The sequence below is a fragment of the Ambystoma mexicanum genome, chromosome 9, assembly GCF_040938575.1.
Source record: "Ambystoma mexicanum isolate Mex_15411 chromosome 9, UKY_AmexF1_1, whole genome shotgun sequence".
NCBI classification, from domain to species: domain Eukaryota; kingdom Metazoa; phylum Chordata; class Amphibia; order Caudata; family Ambystomatidae; genus Ambystoma; species Ambystoma mexicanum.
In genome coordinates this window covers 391,614,999-391,635,302 of record NC_090931.1, presented here as the reverse complement: position 1 = coordinate 391,635,302, position 20,304 = coordinate 391,614,999, and the positions used below count along the sequence as shown (strand labels likewise).

The window sequence follows — 20,304 nt, the reverse complement described above, 5'->3', positions numbered from 1 at the left end:
GGGAACAAACACAAATCCTGCATGTACAAAATGCCAAATGGAACGTGTGTAGTTGAGGACAGTTACACTCATGGCACTCATTTGTCCCTTATGGACACGCCAAGCTTCTGCTAGAATCCCTATTTCACCCTACTGGGCTACAGAAAGGGGAGGCCCAGTGGGTTCTAGAGCTTGCTGGACAAATGCTGTGCATGCTCAAGCCAGTGCTCCTGCTCCAAGTTGTGTAGCGATGAGGGACATGGGGCATAGTGCTTGGTTGAGGGGTGGGGGCCATGGGGCATAGTGTTTGGTTGGGGGTGAGGGACATTGGGCATAGTATTTGGTTGGGGGTTGAGGGAGCCATGGGGCATAGTGTTGCACTCCAAGAGTGAACCCAATAATAAAGCTAAAACAGGCAGAGTTAGGAGATGTACATCCTTTGCTTTTTGAGGAAACCTGACAACGAAGGCCATACTCCTCTTGGGCAACCCAATCAGCAAACTATAGCAGTCCAAAAAAAAACGGAATGTCCAATCTAGGGTCAATAAAATATATATAATTTAATTAAACAGTCGATCTACAATAACTAAATATAAATACATTGACAATGGAAAATGTGTAGTACAAAATGTAAGTTTGATTTGCAAATAAAAATTGTTACCACTCAAACATTCTTTTTCCATGTGTTTAATAAAAATTGGGGGTTAAAAAAGCCTCCTGCCATGCCCCGCCTACCGCCGCGCCCACATTTACTTTTCGGCCCACTATAGCCCTCATGTAAGGTACTTTCGGCCCTCGGTCAAAATCAGTTGTGCACCCCTGCTCCAGATGCCATTTGCAAAGCTGTTACATGGAGTGCCATTCATACTTTCACACAGCATTATTGCATTGACACTCGCTCTAAAGCATATTCACAAGTGGGACAAGCGGTTCTAAAACATCTATTTGCTGCTGACATCCCACCTCCTTCTCTAGATACTGCTTGCTAATGTATGCAGAGAATGTTATCTAAGAAGATCCACAACCCTCCGAAGGGATATATTACTTGCCGTAATCTTATTTCTGATGCTTGTATCTGCTTAGATTCACATGCGCCCACCCTCTGGAGTCGAAGGTGCATTGATCTTTTTTGATCTTTCACTCTTTCTGCTTTATCACATCTGTACTTGTGCTACACTTCATGCAACCTCATGTCAGAAACCAACAATCTGAGGGACCTCGATGCGTGAAGGACCATGGGTACAGTACACATCACACTAGGCATAGTATAACGAACACACCCTGTCGAAGTTTCGAAAACAAATCTTGTAATACTCTGCGACTACCACTAGATGTCAGATTATGCAGAGCATGTGAATCAAGCATCAGAAATACGATTACGGTGAGTAATGTCTCGTATATATCACACGACTAGAGACAATAACATTGTTTCAGGTACTCTGTTAGTTCGTATGGTTCACATCAATTTGATTATTACAAAGTAAGGTGCTTCAGCATCAGTGGCCGCAAGAACATATGCTCCCTATCACGCACATACTCCAGAAAAGGGCTCCAGGTTCGAGAGAATTTCAGTATTCAGCCTGTGAGGAGTTCTGTCATCTTTTCCATCCCTATGATTTCCCACACCTTCACCCACCAATAAGAAATCCATGGGCCTTCGGTTGTCTTCCAGAAATGCGCACGGGTAATCCGTGCAGCCATCAGCAATTGAGAGATCAAGTCTACTTTGTGGCCTGTCATTGGAAATGTGCCATCTTTAGGGACAGCGGACACATGGGGGAGCAAACTGCCTGTGATCTCCTTAATTTTGGGTCAGACTTCCTGTTAATCAAGTCTGTATGATTGGGCAGTGCCACCACATGTGAAGTAAGTCTCCTAGTTGTCCACAGCCATGCCAGCAGCGGTCAGGGTAATCCTGGCGAATCGCATGTAAATGCTGAGGAGATAAGTGCCATCTGAAACATAGTTTTATGGCACTCTCTTTGAGTGCATCAAGGGCTCTTATGCGCCTGGGCCCACATTTTCAGCCATGACTCTTCCGGGATTGTTATACCCATCTCCCTCTCCCAGCGCAGCATGCGTGCAAGTTTTTTCCCTGAGATGCGTTCTCAAGTAAATGGTAACCTGTTGAGACCCTTCATAAATTCTGCCCCTCAAGCACCTGTAGTTGTATACCCATGGGAGGGCGACAGCCCAGTTGCTTGACCCATTATTGGAGATCCAATGGCATACCTGCGCATAGCGGAAGCACTTCGACACTAAGCTTAAACCTCTTTGCATTCAATGAATGTGAGTGGAGCTACGTTTTTATATAGGTCACTTAGCCGTAGTATCTCCCCCATGGCCCACTGTTTAAACAAATTAGTGTGCATGCCTGGTGAGAGAGCAGGGTTCTGGAGGATCGGGGAGAGAGGACCCAACCCCGATCTGAACCCCTGTTGTGCGCATGCCTTGTCCCAATTTTGCAGAGTGGTTGCCACTAGGTTGCCATGAGTGTGTCTGCTCCTTGGGTTGGATGGGCAGCTGACCCAAAGGAAAAGGGGAAACGGCCTGTGCTATGTCTTTCCGTTTGGATGAACTCTCTCCTAGGGCCGAGTCTAGCATTGGGGCGATTTAGGAAGCTTTAAAGTATCTCTGGATTGACCAGACTCCAAGCCCTCCCAGAGCCCTGGACATTGTGAGCAGCTTGTGAGGGATTTGTGGCCGTCTACACTGCCAGATGAACCGCCTGACTGCTTTCTGCAGTTCCAGCAGCTCACGCTCTGGGATTAGGATAGGTAAGGCCTGAAAAATATAGAGCAATTTTGGAAGCAGCGTTATCTTGACAGTGCAGATCTAGCCCCCAGCCATGATATCTGAGCATTCCAGCGCTGCAGTAGGTCTTTGGCTTCTTTCCATAGCTGCAGAATCTTGGCTTTCATTAAGTTGGGATTAGTTGAAGTAATATGTACCCCCAAGCAAGTGAATTCCCGATCTGCCCAGTGAAAAGTATAGGTCTCTCTTGGTAGCCAAAGCCTCGTGTTTCGGTCAGGCAAAGACCTACAGATTTCCCATAATTAATACAGAATCCTGACACCCCAGCAAATTGATCTAGGAATTCCGCTAGGACCGGTGAGGAGGATAATGGATCGCGAAGGAAGCACAAAACATTGTCTGCGTATAATGCTACTTTGTGGCTCATCCCGCTCTATGTGAAACCAGTGATCCGGGGATGGCGATGTATTCTTTGCACCAATGGCTCCATAGCCTTGGCAAAAACCTGAGGATGTAGGGGCGGAGCCCTGCCTGGTTCCTCTGCCCAAGGGAAGCAGACCAGAGTGAGTTTACCTTAAGCCGGGTAGCCGGGATCTGGAAGTTCGCCAGCCCTAGTTTGGAGAAGCGGAAGCAAGGGTTTTAGATAGTCCCAGGACATGCAATCAAATGCTCGGTGGGCGTCCAAGGTACGTGGCGTTTCAGACCCCCAGCTACCTGTAGTACAAGAGGCACTGCGGAAATATTTGTAATCAGACCCCGACGCTCTTCTGAGCAGGCGGCTATGCCCCGGGGGTTCACCCAGGGGAGAGCTGCCGCATTGAGAGTTAGAAACTCCCAGAACAAGAAAAATGCACGTGGACACAGGACCAGCAAGCTCCCAGTCTGGAGAAATGCACACTGTTTGCTGTTGGCCTCCAGCAGTTCCCACACAAAGGGGGCAGCTCAACCAGTGTTGCACCAACGCAGAAGGAAGCGGCCTATCACCGGGCCACAGCCGCCCCACAAGACCGGCAACTTTCAGAGCGTGGTGCTGCTGACACACCAGAGTGCTCGTAGTAGCCACCGTTGCCACACAGCCAAAGGAGAAAAGATTAGGACCATTCAGTTGGTGAGGTTGGGCGCTCCTCCATAACCCGTGCCTCTGTCCATTTTGCACCAATAACATTTCTACATGCTCATTCATTGTCCCCCCAGTAATGTGCAGAATGAGACTCGTCTTTTTCTTGGCATAAAAAGGCAGCAGATTTATTTTTCACAACATCATAAAAACACTGCACACATTAGTGAAAATAGTTCTGAAGATGCGGCGACTGCTCCGTGTCCAACCTGCTTTCCCCTTTCTTTCCACAAAGTCCTCCGTAGGCACAACTCTCCCAACCCTTCGTGTCTGTGCCTCGCCTGCACTTGCAGGTGTTCCCCGCCTTCTAGGCTCCCAAGAGGCGCTGGTCTGGGAGGAGTGAACATCCTTTCCGGCTTTGCAATGGCTCCTTGACCGGCTCATGCTCTTAACCCGGCTGACGGGTCAACCCATTCTTCATACCTCGCCCGCAGTAAGTTCTCTCCATGTTTCCGCAGGCGAAAACTCCCCAACCAACCTATTCCTGCTCGCCTGCCCTTGTAAAAGTTATCACGGCGTGTTCTTGGCGGGTGAAGTAGCGTTTCTAGTCCTTAGACTTTCAGACACTACCTTTGCTTTACTTCCACTTTGCCACAGTCCTCTCCCTTTTTTATCATGCTCAAACCTGCCCACACACGAACCCACGGCCTTGTACCGATTCCGTCGGGAGAAGCTTACCTTTTAACCCCCTTAGCAAAAGCCCCCCCTGCTTCCTGACTTTCCAACAAAAAGGGGGGGAGGGGTGCCCACCAATTCCGTTTTTTTCTTGTCATGTAGGTCGAATCATCCCTACCCTGATCCTCTGTGGATTGCCTGCCCTTGCGGGAGTATTAACCGCCTGGGGGAGTGCCATTCTTGACCCAGAGCTGCTGTTATGTTATGTTATGTTACTTAATCTTATAAAGCGCACGGTCGCCCAGGGGCATCATGGCGCAAGGGATGATAACAGATGGAAGACCATTCCACAGAACAGCAGCAGCAATGGAGATCTCTCGTCTACCCACCCTGTCACGGTAGTGTGCCAACCTCTTACCCTTAACAGAGACCCCTTTCCTCTCTTCTATACATTATGTAAGCCATAACTTCCCAGCCATAGTAGCGTCTTAACACCACCCAAACTACTATCTACCAGACGTCCCTGAGCCCATGCTACTTGTATATCGCCCCCCGAGGGATTGAAATGCTGAGATGGCCTTGCCGACCTGTTCCAACCTTAGAACCCAAGATCCAACGCTACCGATGTCCCCCCGTGCATCGCCTGACCCTTTATATTTAGAGAATGCCTTTCCACAATTTACCTAGACGCTTTGGCAATGCTGGACACCTGGCCCCCCAGTCATAATATTCACAATGTCGCTCACCCCTGTGTCATCACCAGATGACCTCCTTGCAGACCACTTTTCCCAGCGTATTGCGAGCTTCTGCGCCCTTCTAGCTCCGTCTTTCCTGTCTTTCCTGCTAAGCTGCTCCAGACCAAGCCCCAATCAAGCTCTAAACGTCTCCTCCCTCTCATTTGTACCCATGCGCTATGTTTTACGCCTGGCGCCCCTGGGGATTGTAACCGATTTGCCACAGTGCACCATCACTAATAAGTTGAGCTGTGTACTCTTGTGCCATGGAAGAAACAAACAGCTGGCCCCTAGCGGCGTCCGAGGCTGCACAGCCGTCCCTTAACAGCTTCCTATGTCTAATCTGGGATCCACAGCCGGCGCATCCCTGTGAGTTACCTGAAGGAAACACCTTAAAACCTGTACTAATTCAGCCTCTATGTATTAGCAACGAACCCTCCGGCCTCTCACCATTGCTCATTATTCCCACAGCGTGTGGGATAAAAGTTTGAGAACCCTGTACCCTGCATGCCCTTCTCTTACCTCGGGAAGGCAATCACTCTAACCTCTAAATCCTCTTAACTCTTGATACTTTCAACTCCTGTTATGTTGCTCGAAACTTGACTCTGCCTTCGAGCGCTCCACGTACCCCGCCTTTTGGTTTATTCCCTTGGCGTTATTTTGTTGCACTCTGTCAGCTACAGGGTTGTCTAACAACTTATTCCCCTCTCCAATTACCTTTTGCCATTAGTCGAGACCCCTGCCCCGTGCTCCTGCCCCAGGCCACCGGGTATCTTTGGAGGTTCTCTTTCCCACGCCCTTCCAGAACCCTTACTGTTACTCTAAAACTACAAACCCTGAGCCGTGGGGCCACTACACCGAACATCCTCATTCCCGTGCTCACCACTTCGGACCACCCACAGTTATTTCTACACCTAGGCAGCCACCGAACCTGCACGTCAGTAAATCCTGCCTATCCAGTAATCTGTATCAGTACTTTATGCACCGCTTCTGCAGAGTAACTAGCAATACCTTTACCAATCAAAATGCATTCTGGCAGGTGTGCCTGCACTGGCACCAATGGGGTGTATTTGAGAGGCAACCTTTCCCAGAGTTCCCCATGCCACTGCCATTATAAGATTACCTACCATGCCCAACTTTGCTGTATCCCATAATAGTAAAGCTACTCCCTCCCCCCCCATCCCCCCCTAATATCCTCGTTCTCGCGCTGCTCGCTTCCCCTCAGTGTCCCCAGTTGAAAACCGGGGTCGGTCTCACACCGCCACACAGGAAGGTGCGTGATAATCAACCCAGAGGCTGTGTAACCTACCTATGAATACTATCCACCAGTCATACTCCGAGGCCAGTATTACATCTCCCCGTAGTGCAAGAAGCCCTTTCAAACCCCAGAAACCCGGCTGGTAGGTTTGTACTTTTGCGAGTGACAACCTTAAACAAAAAATACCTCCGCCTGGAAGCTCCCACTGCACTACACACCCAGCACTTTCTAATCCCGGACCCGAAGATCCCCATGCGTCGTTACCGTAGCCTTGCTTCTCAGCTGAGCTTGTTGTCCTTTGGTTATCCTCCCTTTACCCACCGAGATATATACCCCGGTTGTCAACCGATGCGCCTCACCAAAGCCTGATTATCGACTTAATTAAGGTTAAACTATGGCTATGCCGAAATTGTCCGTAAAGGGATAGAAATGCGCGTGCATATTGGGGGCCATTCCGCCTGAATGATGGAACACGAAACGTCTTGCCTGGTGACTTCTCTAACATGCACAACACTCGCTCTTTACCAGTAAGCATGCCTCGAAGGCAACCGTCAAAATCTGCACTAAGTATTTTAACGTAGCCGGGTAGTTGAAGCATGTACTTAAATCCACGGCCGTACCCGTGCCTCGCCCCTAAAGTACCAGCACATGTTCAATAGAAAGTTATTACAGTTGTTAGCCGCCCGTCTTGCCTCAAACACAATTCCTCACTGTCCCATCCGCTAAACAGAACCATTTATCTTCCATAAATTACATAAACATTTGACTTCCATGAATTGCATATTCCATAAATTACATATTACGTCCTATGCTGTAATATTGTTTTATCCCCCCGGCGTTATATTGTCATACTCAGCACGCCACAGGGCATGCAGCTCAGTAAGCTATGCATATTAAGCAATGCGTAGCGTGTTCTACTGGGCCTTTATTTTGAATCATCGTCCCACTAACAAAAACACCCCACATTGCTCCTTACAACACATCTGGGGCAAGCTAGCCACCTCTCAACACATGGCGCTCACCCCTACCTCCACTATGAATACAAAGTGTTTGCCACACAGACTATGAATACCAGAATGCAGTTGGGCAAACGATCAGGTAAAGTTATACAACAAGGCGGCCTGTAACCAGCCTACCCTACCATGTTTGCAAATGCCTTTCAAACCCGTTAAACGCCAATGCGGGTGTCCCGGCTGCCGCTATACTGCGGCCGTTTAATAGTTAAATGGTGTGCTGTTTCCATAAACCCTGGGCTTTCTTTACAATCTGCCGCCCTAATTTAAAACACCCATTCCCCTTTGCACCCCAAGTTACACTTTCCGACCTCTGTACTGGCTGAAGAATGCCTTTCAATTTAAATGACTTCCTATGTTTCACGAGGCATGTAAGTATGTCATCTACTAAGCATTACCAGTCCTTGGCGCAATCTCGCCAGTGCCTAGAAACATCAAAACGGCCCGGGACCACAAGATCCACCAACATTCCTTAACAGTCAAACATATTTTTCCCTGTATTTATTTTGAGGGAGTTAAAAGGCCCTTTTTATTGCCTCAAGCCTTGCAGATCCCCCGAAGGGAAACGCAGAATACGTCCCTAAACACAAGCAGGCCACAAAGCGGCACAGCGACCGTCCTTGCTTACTGCATAGCGACTGCTCTTTTGCTTTCCAACACATCCGCCTCGTGTACCCCGCTTGAAAGAGACCCACCGTACCATTACACATTGCTGCTAAAAATTACTATCAAGCCAACAAATATGGCACGACCGCACCTTTCATCCCTGAACGAACATTTATCCTTCAATAATCCCAAAACGGTGCAGTCATTACCTTTGCTCTCTGAATCCCTCGAACTCCTTATCAGCCAGGAAACGAAAACTTACCCAAGGGGGGGAGGGGGAGGAAGACGCCACACGGGTTATCGGGGTGCCTCCTCCATTACTGCCTTTTCCCGTCGTCACCTGCATTAGAGGTATCTCGGCCTCAGACTGCCCCAAAGCCGACCCAGCATCAGCACCTCCCACAGCGGACCATGCCCTCACCGTTCACTTGCAGAGTGCGGGATGCTGCCATAATGCCAGCGACCATGGGGGAAAAGGACCCCGGGCCAACACCTTGTGTCTGAAGCGCTTCCTGGGGTCACCACGTCAGTCCTCAAGGAGGCATTTAATTCAGGAGTAGGTGCCCAACAATCCGAGGGGCAAAAGCATTTAATTTGACCACATTAGGAGGTAAAACTTGTGCTCAAAGACGGAGCCTACAGCAGGCCCACCTGCACCCGAGCCTGCCTGGCCACACCATCGCCATGAAATGTTTACTACTTGTTTGCGCTTCAGAGATCTTTTCCAATGTGTGAGGGTTTCTCAATTTAAGTAAAGGTGCTTTTTCCCTTGGTTGCAGAGTTCACCCCATCACATTTGTCAAGTGATCCCACAATCGCATCAGTGATGTTCTTTCTCAACGTTGTTTGTTTATATTTATTTATTTGCTTGCTGACTGACGAAGACTTTTTCCTAGAACACACACGTTACTGCGCAGGGAGTACTTTTTATCAGTCGCGTGCATGCTAGGAGGACGAGAACAGGGATTCGGGGGTCCTCTGCTCGGTCCAGCAGCGCAGATAACCTGTTGTATTCTTTTCTTGCACAGGTCTCTCCTTACCACTTTGCTCCACTTCCCAAAGGCAACTTCAAGTTTATACCCCAGACTGTCTGCCAGATTGCCCAACTACCACTAGATCAGCCTCTTTCTGAAACGCACACACTTTCTGCAGGTTTTTGAGGTAGAACAGTGCCCAGAATCGAGTGCAGATGTCTCTGAGCTCTTTCAATCTGCAATCTCCTACTCCATTGGGGCTTTTACAGCCAGTGATTTATTCCAGCCAAAAAGTGGATTAACCCGCCGCTGTCCTCTGCACAATATGGACTGAGGCGCCAAACAAAGCACCACACTCCCAACGGAGCACCAGGGGTAACAAGCTGCACTGTCAGCCGCTTCCGACACTCCTAGTGCAATGCATTTCCTTTGTGTTAATACACGGATCAAAAATCCTTGGATCCTTTAATATAGGTACCGTAATCAGGCAGCAGTTGAGAGTTACAGTATATCCCTTAGCTCTGCAGGCAGCCGCCCCCTGCGGGCAACTGCTGCTCTGCTAGATGAGGTTTGTGGAGGGGGGGGGGGGTTTACAAAGGGCCCCCAAGTGCCATACAGACTTACAAATTTAACAAGGACCCAGAAAGGCTCCCTTATACCTGGCGCCCATGACAGGTTGCACTCAACATTGCGATCCCGGTCGGGAAGCTTACCTTGGGTCACCTTAGGTAAACGACGGCTCAATGGCGCACCTTAATGCAGCCTGAAAACTGCCTGATGAGGCGGACAAGCTTGCTTCCCCCCACCACGGCACCCTGACTTTGCTCCCGACACTGAACGCTGTACACATGAGCTTGTCACTAGTCTCTTGTCTGGCTTTATAGTTAAAAAAAAAAATAACCGGTAAATTGAAAATTAACTGCAATAAAGTACAGCGCCTCTGGCAATCTGCTGCCCTAGGCTTGGGCCTAGTCAGCCTTTTTGTAAAGAAGTCTATGCTTGTACTGCATAAAACAGCGTGGACAGATCAGTCAGACTTATCTTAGGCGGGAGAGAGGGCTGTAGATGTGTACAAAGAACCTGTAGCAGACATGTGATCCAAAGAACCATGATTCTTATGTATAGTAAAGATAATGGTTTATTTTATATACACAGGCAAAGAGCATGTTTTAGAAAGGTAAGTACTATGATCTTTCAGAAACACAATTATAAAAACCAACACTATACTTATGGTATGCAAACCAAGTGTTAACCTTATTTAGAATAGTAGTATGCAGTTCAAGGTGAGTAAAACCTAGTCATACACATTTAGAATGGCACTAAGCTATTCATGGAGAGTAAAACCACATTAGTAGACTTTTAGAATGACAGTATGTAATTCAAGGTAAGCAAACCCTATTGGTGAACTTTACACTTATCCAGTCTCCGTAATAATAAAGTAATACCAACACTGTTACAAGTACCTGGCCACTTGTATAAATTAATCTGTATTAGGAATAATAAAGTTACACTACCAAATTTAACAGGTAAGCACTTTGCAACATATGTGATTTTTTTCTTTTCTCAGGAATGATAGTTAAATCAACAATACTTTTCAGAATAGCGGACACAATCCTAAGGTAAGCAATAACTTAAGAATTACGTTTCAGAGGGCCAGTAAGCACTTCTTGGAGAAGTAAGAACTCAGGATACACATTTAGAATGGCAATAAGATATTCAAGATGAGTAAAACTGTTAGGAAAGATTTCGTAATTGTAGGTAATTTTCCTTCCATGTGGCAACCCCTAAACTTTTTGCTGTTGTTTTCACCTTGTTCTTGACTTTGCCAGAGAAGTGCAGCCTTCTGCCGCACTCCTCTGGGCTTTCGCTCCTTTCTTACGGGGAAACTGACATGCCCTTAAGACAGTCAGTACCGGGGAACGCTGTTTCCCGTAGTTTCTTTTATCATGTTGCGGCTTTAGTGCAACATGACACAAGAGGGCACTGTAAGCTAAGTTACAGCTCTCTTGGGTCTCTAGCCTTCTACAGGCCCTAGATACTCGTTTAGGATTGTATTTGATCGGTGCAAGTGATTCAGGGACGGGAATGGTGGCAGCGATCGTTTCTTTGTATTTTGAGCTCCTTTTGGCGTTCCAAGCGCGTTTTCTGCGCTTAACCCAAAATGGTGGCCTGGCTCCGAAAATGGCCAGACCACGAGGCTCCTTTGTCCTGTCCGCTGACCGTCTTGCTCCCTTCACCTTCCCCAGGTCGAGCCGACCCGGGGCCTTCCTTATTTGGGCATGTACTTTCCCGCGAAACACGGATGCTTTCGTGGGCTTCTACATGTCTTGTGTGTGCCTCCAGGATGTGGGCTGGGATGTCTGGTCCCAATACACATCCTGGGTGCCAGAGAGTCTAGGGTGGTGTGAATGCCTGGGACCACCGTGGTCCACGAATGGTGTGAGTGTTGATGAGCGGATCTCCCATTGGGTCCCCTCTGTTTTGGTGCGAAGGGAACCATGGATAAGAGGGGGCTGGAAACACCACTACCAGGTCGATCTCCTGAGTTCTCACGAACGAAGGAATACAGGAGCCAAGTATCCTGCAACCAAGAGGCTGGACCGAGGAATCGCTGGTGACCCGCTGAAGGACTCCTCCTCTGCACTGCTGTCGCCTTGTGAAACCCTTTTCACCTTTGATCGAACCAGAAGGCCTGTACTGGTACTTCGACCCTTTGGAATAGCGGGAACAGCTATTCTCGGCATCTTCACCATCTCCTGCCAGTAAGCCTTCGGAAGCGTCTCTGGGCCATCCAGTTGACTGACCAGTTTACACGGGAGTCTTGCTCTGTAACCGCCGCCAGGTTGTGTAGTATTTACGAGTCCTTGTCACTCTCACACGCTTCGTACACTTGGCGTTCCCAAGTCTGAAGTGAGTAGTGTACATTTGGCTCAGATACACACGGCCGCTCCGTTCTCCCTGCTGTGGTAACAAACTGTGCGGGTTTCTTCGATTGGGACGTCTTTTTACTCAACACGACGAGGCGTTCCCTGCTCTTCTGAACCTGCCAGCTGCTGAAACTGACGCGGAGAAGCCTGGGTCTGCTTGCAAGGGGGACCGGTGAGTAGTTTAGCTAGGATCTGGTCGCCCTCCTGCAGGAGCCCATTGCTTTTCCCCGCTCGGTAAAACAGCACCCTTTTGCAGTACTCGCGCTCTGCTTCTGCCCACTGTGGAGGCTGCGCTTGAGTCGCGGAACTTGTTCTCCTTCATTTGTGCACTGAACTGAACTGCCTGATTTCCTTAGAAGAGAATCTCCTTTTTCCCGTTGGCACCAGCGTGTGCAGGTACTTTTGAGCACAAGGCTCCACTCTTCGCAGGGCTCGGACTTCCATCTAGTTAGGTGCCTCTGAAGACGAACTGAGTCTAAAGCATTGTATCGCACTGCCTGTTTTCCTTCCCTTGCAGGTGGACTACACATTTCGTGCATATAACGCTTGCGACTGTCGTATTTGTATATATATTGTGTTGATATGGTATGTGTTGGTTTACTATCGTTATATTGTGATTTTCTCGCTACGGTCATTTTTTTAAAGGCCTTAAAATAAATGTGTATATATTTTTTATATAACACCTGTTTGGAGTAGTTTGTAAGTGATCTTGCTTTGTGTGCTCATTGCGGGCTTTCAGTCACCCTCACCCCTCTTGAGACCTAGTCTTGACCGCCGCGATCGCTACCTTGATTGGTCTGGCTCGTCCAGAGGTTACCCTGTTCCAAGTAATTAGGTTGGCCTTCTGAACTTCTGCGCCACCAGGACAGAGTTCAGAAATCCGTCTTAACAAAAACCTTATTGCTAATACACACGTACACTATTTTTATAGGAATTTGTAGTTATACAAATGTTACTTTCTAGAATAGTGGAACAAAATTGAAAGGTAAGTAAATAACTTTGTTTACTTTTCAGAATAGCAGTAAGCAATTCTTAGGTAAGCAAGAACGCCAACACTTTGTAAATTATTCTATTGCAGAGATAGTTACAGCACGAACACCGTAGCAAGTGTGTTATATTTTCTAGTCAGAGGCCTTCTACTCAAGTCCTTCCCTATTCCAAGGCATGAGTGATCTCCAAAGCAGAAGAGACTGGTGATCCAGAGGCCAATAGTAGGAAGGTCAGGATATGGCTCAGATGCAGGAAAGTCAGAGATCCAGAGGATTTCTCGTTGAACAAGCACAGCCATTAGCATTAGTAGAAAGTGTTCAGGGACTTTGTAGAAGGCTCCCTAGTAGCATTCCAGCATTGGGCCTGTGCGATCAATATGGGCAAACACGCCAATCACCCACTCAGCTATGCAGGAGTGACACAAGACTTTAGGTAAGTACTACCCTCAGCCACACAAGTACCTCAGCAGTGAAGAAGAGCTTGCAGATGGACGCCTTCACGATGCAGCAACACAGTCCCCCCGGTCTCTGGATTCTTGGTTGTGGTGAAGAAAGAACAGACCATGGATGGGAAATCACTACAGCAGTTGACAGAAAAGGCTCCCAAACAAAGGATTCTTCAGTGCTTCGCGCGGTTCTGTGGAGTTGGTGCCCTTTTCAAGGTACTAGATGAAGCACGGTAGTCACCGATCAGATTTGCCTCGCTATCTCGGTCCAGCACTCTGCTTAGCGGATTTGACATCACAAACACGCTTAAACACGCACAAAAAATAGCTCAAATGTCAAAAATCAAAGATATCCAAAACAAGAACAGTTGCATAAATAATAGATGGCTAAAGTAATTAAAACACATAAGGCTTAATAGAATCTTCTCTGGAACCATTGGCACCAGCTAACATTGCTGCACAACCTTCTGGTTGGCATGTAAAAACCTATACTTTTTATTTTGATTCGTTTTTAAAAAACTAATCCAGATCTAAACCCGGTTCAATTGTATGACTAGGTCTGTGAGTGCAAGAAAATGTAAAGCACGAAGTGCAATTAAGAAGACGGTTTTATGAACAAAGGAGGCTCCAAAAAAGGATATTGGGGAAAATTATCTGACTGGCTTAGTGACTCTCCTTCTAGCTTTGACCAACTTTTGAGTTGCCACTGGATGGATGGCAGCATTAATGCCACAGAGTAAACTGAAAAAAAACAGTTGGAGGGTGAGAATATGTAATAGACAGATTTTACACATGTTCAGGGACGTGCCTTGCTAGATTTGTGTAGTCTAGTCCAAATATAATCGAACACAGTTGTACCTACTTCTAGTAAATTTGAAGCAGAAAAAGATCTGTCTCCAAGCAATAGACCCGACAGCTAGCAACTAGCGGTGGTGTAAACAAATGGAAGTAAAGTTGGGAAATGTTGAATGTATAATCTGTTTTGAAATTGGATAAGGTACCGCTGCCCATTTACAACATGATCATTTTCATAGATAGTTTGAAGATGAATTGCAACGGTCGAAATAAGGATTCCTTGAACAGAACTAAAAGCAAGAGGCTGCTGCCTCAGCCCGCAATCTGGGGCTACTTTTGGGTAACAAGGAGCTAGTGGATAGCAAGATACTAATGTACCTTCCAAATGAGCAGTAATCTATAACCTTTTGTCAATTATATATGACCGGTTAAGTTTTAAATGTCTTCTAAACATGTCCTAGTCCTGTTTCAGACACCCATAATTAAAGTCACATAGATATGTTTTCTTTGGCACCAGCTGGCCCGGCAAATATTTTATTTATATAGCGTTTTCGACAATTAAAGTATCTTTTGGCAACCATTAGTGTTTGGTAACAATCGTCTAGGTTACAAGTAGAGGTAAAATAGCTTCCTGCCAATTTCGAAGTCAGAAATTGCAATTTTATCTATAGCCATGGCCCTTGCCTGACAGCGAACTGCTGCTGGCTGTACTTTGGTGCGCTTCCATTAGATGTTCTGCTTGGTGATTTGCTCATAAGCTCATACTTTCTCTCTAGTCATTCTTTCTCACCCAGAGGCTTAGAAGTCCTGAATGTGTTGCTCTGCTTGGAAGCCCAGGTTTGCGTGCAATATCGGGGACTGCTGCAGACTGTGCTTTGGTGCAATCGTATGCAAATCTAGAAGCTTTAAAGAATAACTTTGGGTTGTCAGAATAGCATGCTTTTGGGGTAAGATCACAGCCCTCTGCACGTCTTCTCTCCGGCTGGGGTTCTCGTCTCTTGGTAACGGTAAGGTAAAACGAACGACTTTGTCAACAAACCAAGTCTTTCTAAAACCCACAGAAAAGATTTTGTGTCTTTCACTGGTGTAATTCTGGCTTTCTTTGGACCTCCTAGGAAAGCTTCTGTCATCTTGTTTTCCTTCTCCAAACTCCAATCCCTCTGCATTTCTGAAATCGCCTTAAATATATGCCTTTAGTCATCCAATCAGTCTGGTTGTGGTTCTGGGCTTGCACCTGGGAGGGATTCCTTTTGTTGGTGCAGGATTGGTCCTTTTTGAATATGCATTTTGCTTAAGGTCATTTTCATTGAGATGTGGGTGTCCTGGATCTCTGAGACCAAAGTTACATAGTCGGCCATTTTTAATCCTTCTTTAGTGCTGTTCATGCGCACAGACTCCAGAGTTCCTTAGTGTGTGGACGGGCAAAGCTGGCACACTCTGTTTTCTGGGGATCTGAATTGATATTTCAATTTCTGTGAGAGGTATTGTCCTGCTCTGAGAGCTGCACTTAGCCTGCGTAGAACAAAATGGAATGCCCCACTGTAGCCCCTAACTCAAAAGGGTCAGCGGCACCAATATCGGTCCTAAATAAATTTGGGGCATTTCTTAAAGGGATAGATGGTATTGTGCAGTACATGCAATGAGATCCTGAGTCTGGTATTGACATTGGAGACCTGGGGATTCTCCCCAAACTTCCTCCAGGCCCTGCATAATGAAGCGGATGGCAGAATGCAGTACCCAGCTCCCATGACCCCCCTCCTCCCCCACACAACATAAGGGTCAGCCAGGGGATATTGTCACATCTCCATCACACAATCAAGACCTACTCACTTATTTGTACTAACTGCCTCTCTTCCCAATGCGCTCTTGGTTAGTCTGTATCTTGATGGAGATTATATTCCTTGTATGTTTAAGAATGGGTTGATACTATTCTCTTGAAATACTGTAGATCTCCTCATTGTCCTGTTGCAATCACATTATGCTTGTATGTGAATGTCATGATGTATTGGCCGTATTATTTAGATTTTATTATAAATATCCTGCTTGTATTTTTCAAGCGCTCCTGCTCACGACTTTTACCTCTACAGTCCTCACTCGTATTAGTCTAAATAATACAGGCTAATGGAAGGTAAATAGTTACCTCTCAATTTGAAAGTAAACTAGGCCTTTGCAAGAGCTATTGTTAGAAATGAAGTGCAATTGTGCTGCTTACAGCTCGCTTCCCTTGGCTTTGGGGGATGGATTGTGTCAACAATCTTGCATGCCTTATTTGTGGTTACCCAGGTGTCTAGAATGAGCACAACTTCAGGCCTAAATGTATAGTAGACCAAAGGATCTAAATTGTTCAGATTATGTTTATTATGTTCAGTTTGTCCTGCGTGGCAACTTGTTTGACCTCCAGCAGAAAAGTGCATGTATTTGTGATGGTAACACATTTGTATTTGTCCAGTGTTCTGTATCAATAAGAATAGTTTTTTTTTAAACTTTTTTCTTCTTTTCTTTTTCTTTTTACTATTTTAGTGCATCTCTGGCGGTATGAGGGGGGCTATCCAGCTCTCACTGAAGTGATGAGTAAACTTCGGAAAAACCAGGTTAGATTAAATAGTCTTCTGTGCATTAGAGGATTTTGTTTCCTAGGCATGTTGCTTTTACTACTGCTATTCATATGCCAGTACAGTGACTGTTTACACTGTTGTCGAATCACCACTGATCTTAACTTTATGTAAAGCTTCTTAGTATCTGAAATGATGCAGATATTTACCAAAATTCACACATCGATCAATGATTATAGTAATGAATGATTGTACTGCCATTGACTCCAGTTTGCTTTATTTGAAAGACTCCCAAAACGTGCGTGTACCACATATAAGTGCTGCAGTGAGACATTAAAATGCGTCAAAATAATTTTCTTATTTTTGACAAAAAAAGTAATCCTGAAAGAATTATTCAAAGTTGTTTCTTTTTAAATATAATTCGATAACACTTTTGAAGGCATTTTCTCAGAAAATATGGTTTCAAATGTTTTGACCTGGGACCTGGGAAAAGATATATATTAACATTTTGGGGGTTTTACTTTATTTTTATCTAGCTCAGAGAAAAAATGAAAAGGTTTTAAGTCTGACTAGAAAGGCCAGGACTCCCAAGTAAATAGTCCTGAAGACAATAGAAGATGCAAATGAAGACAGATCTTCCTAAATTAATTCTTGATACTTGATAATTAACACACAAAAAAGCAATGCTTTGAATACACCCCTTCTCCAGCATGGGGTCTGGCATGGATTCACATGCTCATGAATATTCCCTGTCCGGCTGGGAATCCTCGGTAAAAGAAATCAGTTTCCTTTTCTGAAATGTCTTTCTCCTAGCAACCAATCACTGAGCTCTGGGTCATACTGCCCCCAGCCAATGACCGTCATCTACCTTAGCCCCACTGCTGGCAGCGATCTTCAGTTTTTTACAGCATGTTCAAGTGTTGAGATTCTTCGTGCTTGGCTCTCGAGCTTTTACTGCGTTTTTCGCTTTTTGGAAGAGTTTCTCTATTTTTCGGTCAATCGAGCCTTGTGCTCCATCGATCATCCTTCCGATTAATGGGGACCCGTTTTTCGGATTCTTCAGTGCCCCTCAAGGGCGGATTTGGTCGAGTTTCTTCGTGGAGGCTTCCAGAAGATTCTTCAGGCCTACACCATGTGGACCATGTCGGACGATAAGGATTCCACCCCCATTTTCAAGCTCTGCTCCGACTGCGGCTTGCAGAATGTTTTCACGGAGGACAAACCTTATCAGTGCCTTTACTGCCTTTACCTGATGCACAAGGAAGAATGTTGTGCATTTTGCTAAGAGTTCACACCACACATGTTGAAAGATCGGCATAAGCGGCTGAATGAGTGGCTGCAGACCAAGGCCTCGACGTTTGGTGGGTCCCGGGAATAGGCTGGGAAAGCTGAGCGGCTTCTAAGTCCTTTGAGGGCGCCCCTCCCGTGGGGGTCCAACGGAAGCCTAAGCACCGCGAGTCCGCTACTGCCGGGAGCACCGTTTCGGCGGGCTCCTCGGTGGACAGGGCGCGTTCTACATCTCCTGCTGCATCGATCTCCAGCCAACACTCCGGATCTTCATCCAAGCGGAAGTCGGATTACCTGGGCAAGCTGAAGGTGGCCCCGGAAAAGACCAAGGAGAAGTCCAAACAGGGTACGGCATGCGGCCTTCCCTCGACAGAGAAGGCCCAGAAGGTGAAGGCCAAGCAGGACAAGGGTCTTGGCCTGGCCGTATAGGCCCAGGTACACCAGTCGAAGCTGGCTCCCTTCGAGGTGGTGGTAGCTTCTCTCTCGAAAGGCTGCAGGGGCTGACCCTCAGCACGCCCCTCCGAAGGCAAGAGTTTCCCTCCCGCCCAGGAGGGAAGCTGCATTCCAGCCCATCGAGAGGACCCCGGAGAAGAAGATGCCGGTCATCTCCCCGAGACCGTCCCCTCTGGACGCGGACAAAGGGGGGGGAGGAGGGCGGTCGAGTCCTCCAGGGCACGGATATCTCCTCTGCGGAGGATGAGGAACTAGTGTACCTCCAGACCATCCAGGAGGTTGATGACTAGGGAAATGTTGGGGTCATGCCCTACGACGAGGGCACCGACGAAGGAGATGAGGGCAATGACTAGTATACCATCGAAGACTGGAGGGCCTTTGGACAGGGAGACTCAGGACCCTGCGTCCTTGCCCCTGATGCCTTCTTCACCGCAGCTGCCTCCTGCACCGCAGCTGCCTTCCAGAGATTTGTCGAACATTTTGGACACCCTCCATACTCTTGTACCTGAGATACAGAAGAGGATGCCGGCGACGCCCCCCCCCCCCCCAAATCTCCCAGCAGCTCCGGTGCCCTCCATCCCGCTAATGGGAGAGCAGCTGTCCATGAAGAGGAAGAGACGCCCTATGCCTCCCTGCCACCTTTCGCCACCTTCTCCTACGCCCCCCACTAGTGAGACTGGGTCGGACACAGCGATGACGATGGGCACGGATGACGACGGTGGCATGGGGGACCTCCTTCCAGATCCTCTCTGCTGGACGAGATTGTCTCGTTCCATGCGATGATCTCCAGAACTTTAGAGGTCTTCCAGCTCGCTCCCGAGGAGAAGGAGGGCTTCTTATACCAGTGCCGTGAGGCGAAGACGACCATCCTGTCAGTCCCACTCTTGGATGATATTTGGGGCAAAGGACTGGCGCTCATGAAGAATCCTTCCACTGCCCCAGCTTTGAGAAGAAATGTAGGGTCCTGGACTCTGCGCCCAAGTGCTTGTGGGCCCAACCGTCACCTGAATCGTTGGTTTCTGCAGAAGCCATGAAGTCGGCAGGTTCTTTATATTCGGGATCCTCGAAGAGGAGTCTTTACAAGACATCAAGGCGGACACATACGACACATGCTTTGGGCATGTTACGACGTCGTACTTTCGGTCGTCAAGATGCAAGTCGCCCCGTTCTTTGAAGGGTTGCAGCGGTGGCTCTTCGTACCGCCAACCCTCCCGAATCTTGGCCCAAGAGACCAACAATGGCCGCTCCAAGACCTTCAGTGGAGGATTCCGTCGTCGCCAAGGACCTGCAGGCGGCCTGTCGACCTCCAAGCAAGAATTAACTGCCCGTGACGTCAGACTCCCACCCGTGCACCCCAGTGGGAGGCTGGCTGGCGAACTTAGTCAGCGTGTGAAAGACCATCTCCACCGACCGCTGGGTGCTGGAGGCTCTCGCCCATGGACACACTTTAGAGTTTCAACGAAAGTGTCCTCAAATCCCACCTGTGACCCGGCAGGAAAACCATGTCCCTCAACTGCTGTTTGAGCCATGCTAAAGAAAGGAGCGATAGAGCTAGTTCCAAAGCGACTCCGTGTCTCGAGTTTATTCACTGTACTTCATAGTGCGAAAGAAGACCGGGGGCTGGAGGCCCATTCTCGACCTAGGACAACTAAATAAATACATCAAGTCCCAAAAGTTCTCCATGGTCACTCTTCAACACGTGCTGGGACAGCTAGAAGAGGGGGACTTTCTGTCGTCGTTGGACCTGAAGGATGTGTACTTCCACATCCCCCATTCACAAGGGACACCACAAGTTTCTGCGCTTA

General features: G+C 47.5%; 1 protein-coding gene across 1 annotated transcript in view; it reads left to right on the top strand.

Moving 5' to 3' along the window:
• Positions 1 to 20,304, top strand: part of NIPSNAP2 (nipsnap homolog 2) — a 572,224-nt gene that overhangs the window by 163,480 nt on the left and 388,440 nt on the right. The window contains exon 5 of the mRNA XM_069614879.1: positions 16,728 to 16,798. Coding sequence (XP_069470980.1) covers positions 16,728 to 16,798 — 71 coding nt within the window. The remainder of the gene's footprint in view (positions 1 to 16,727; positions 16,799 to 20,304) is intronic.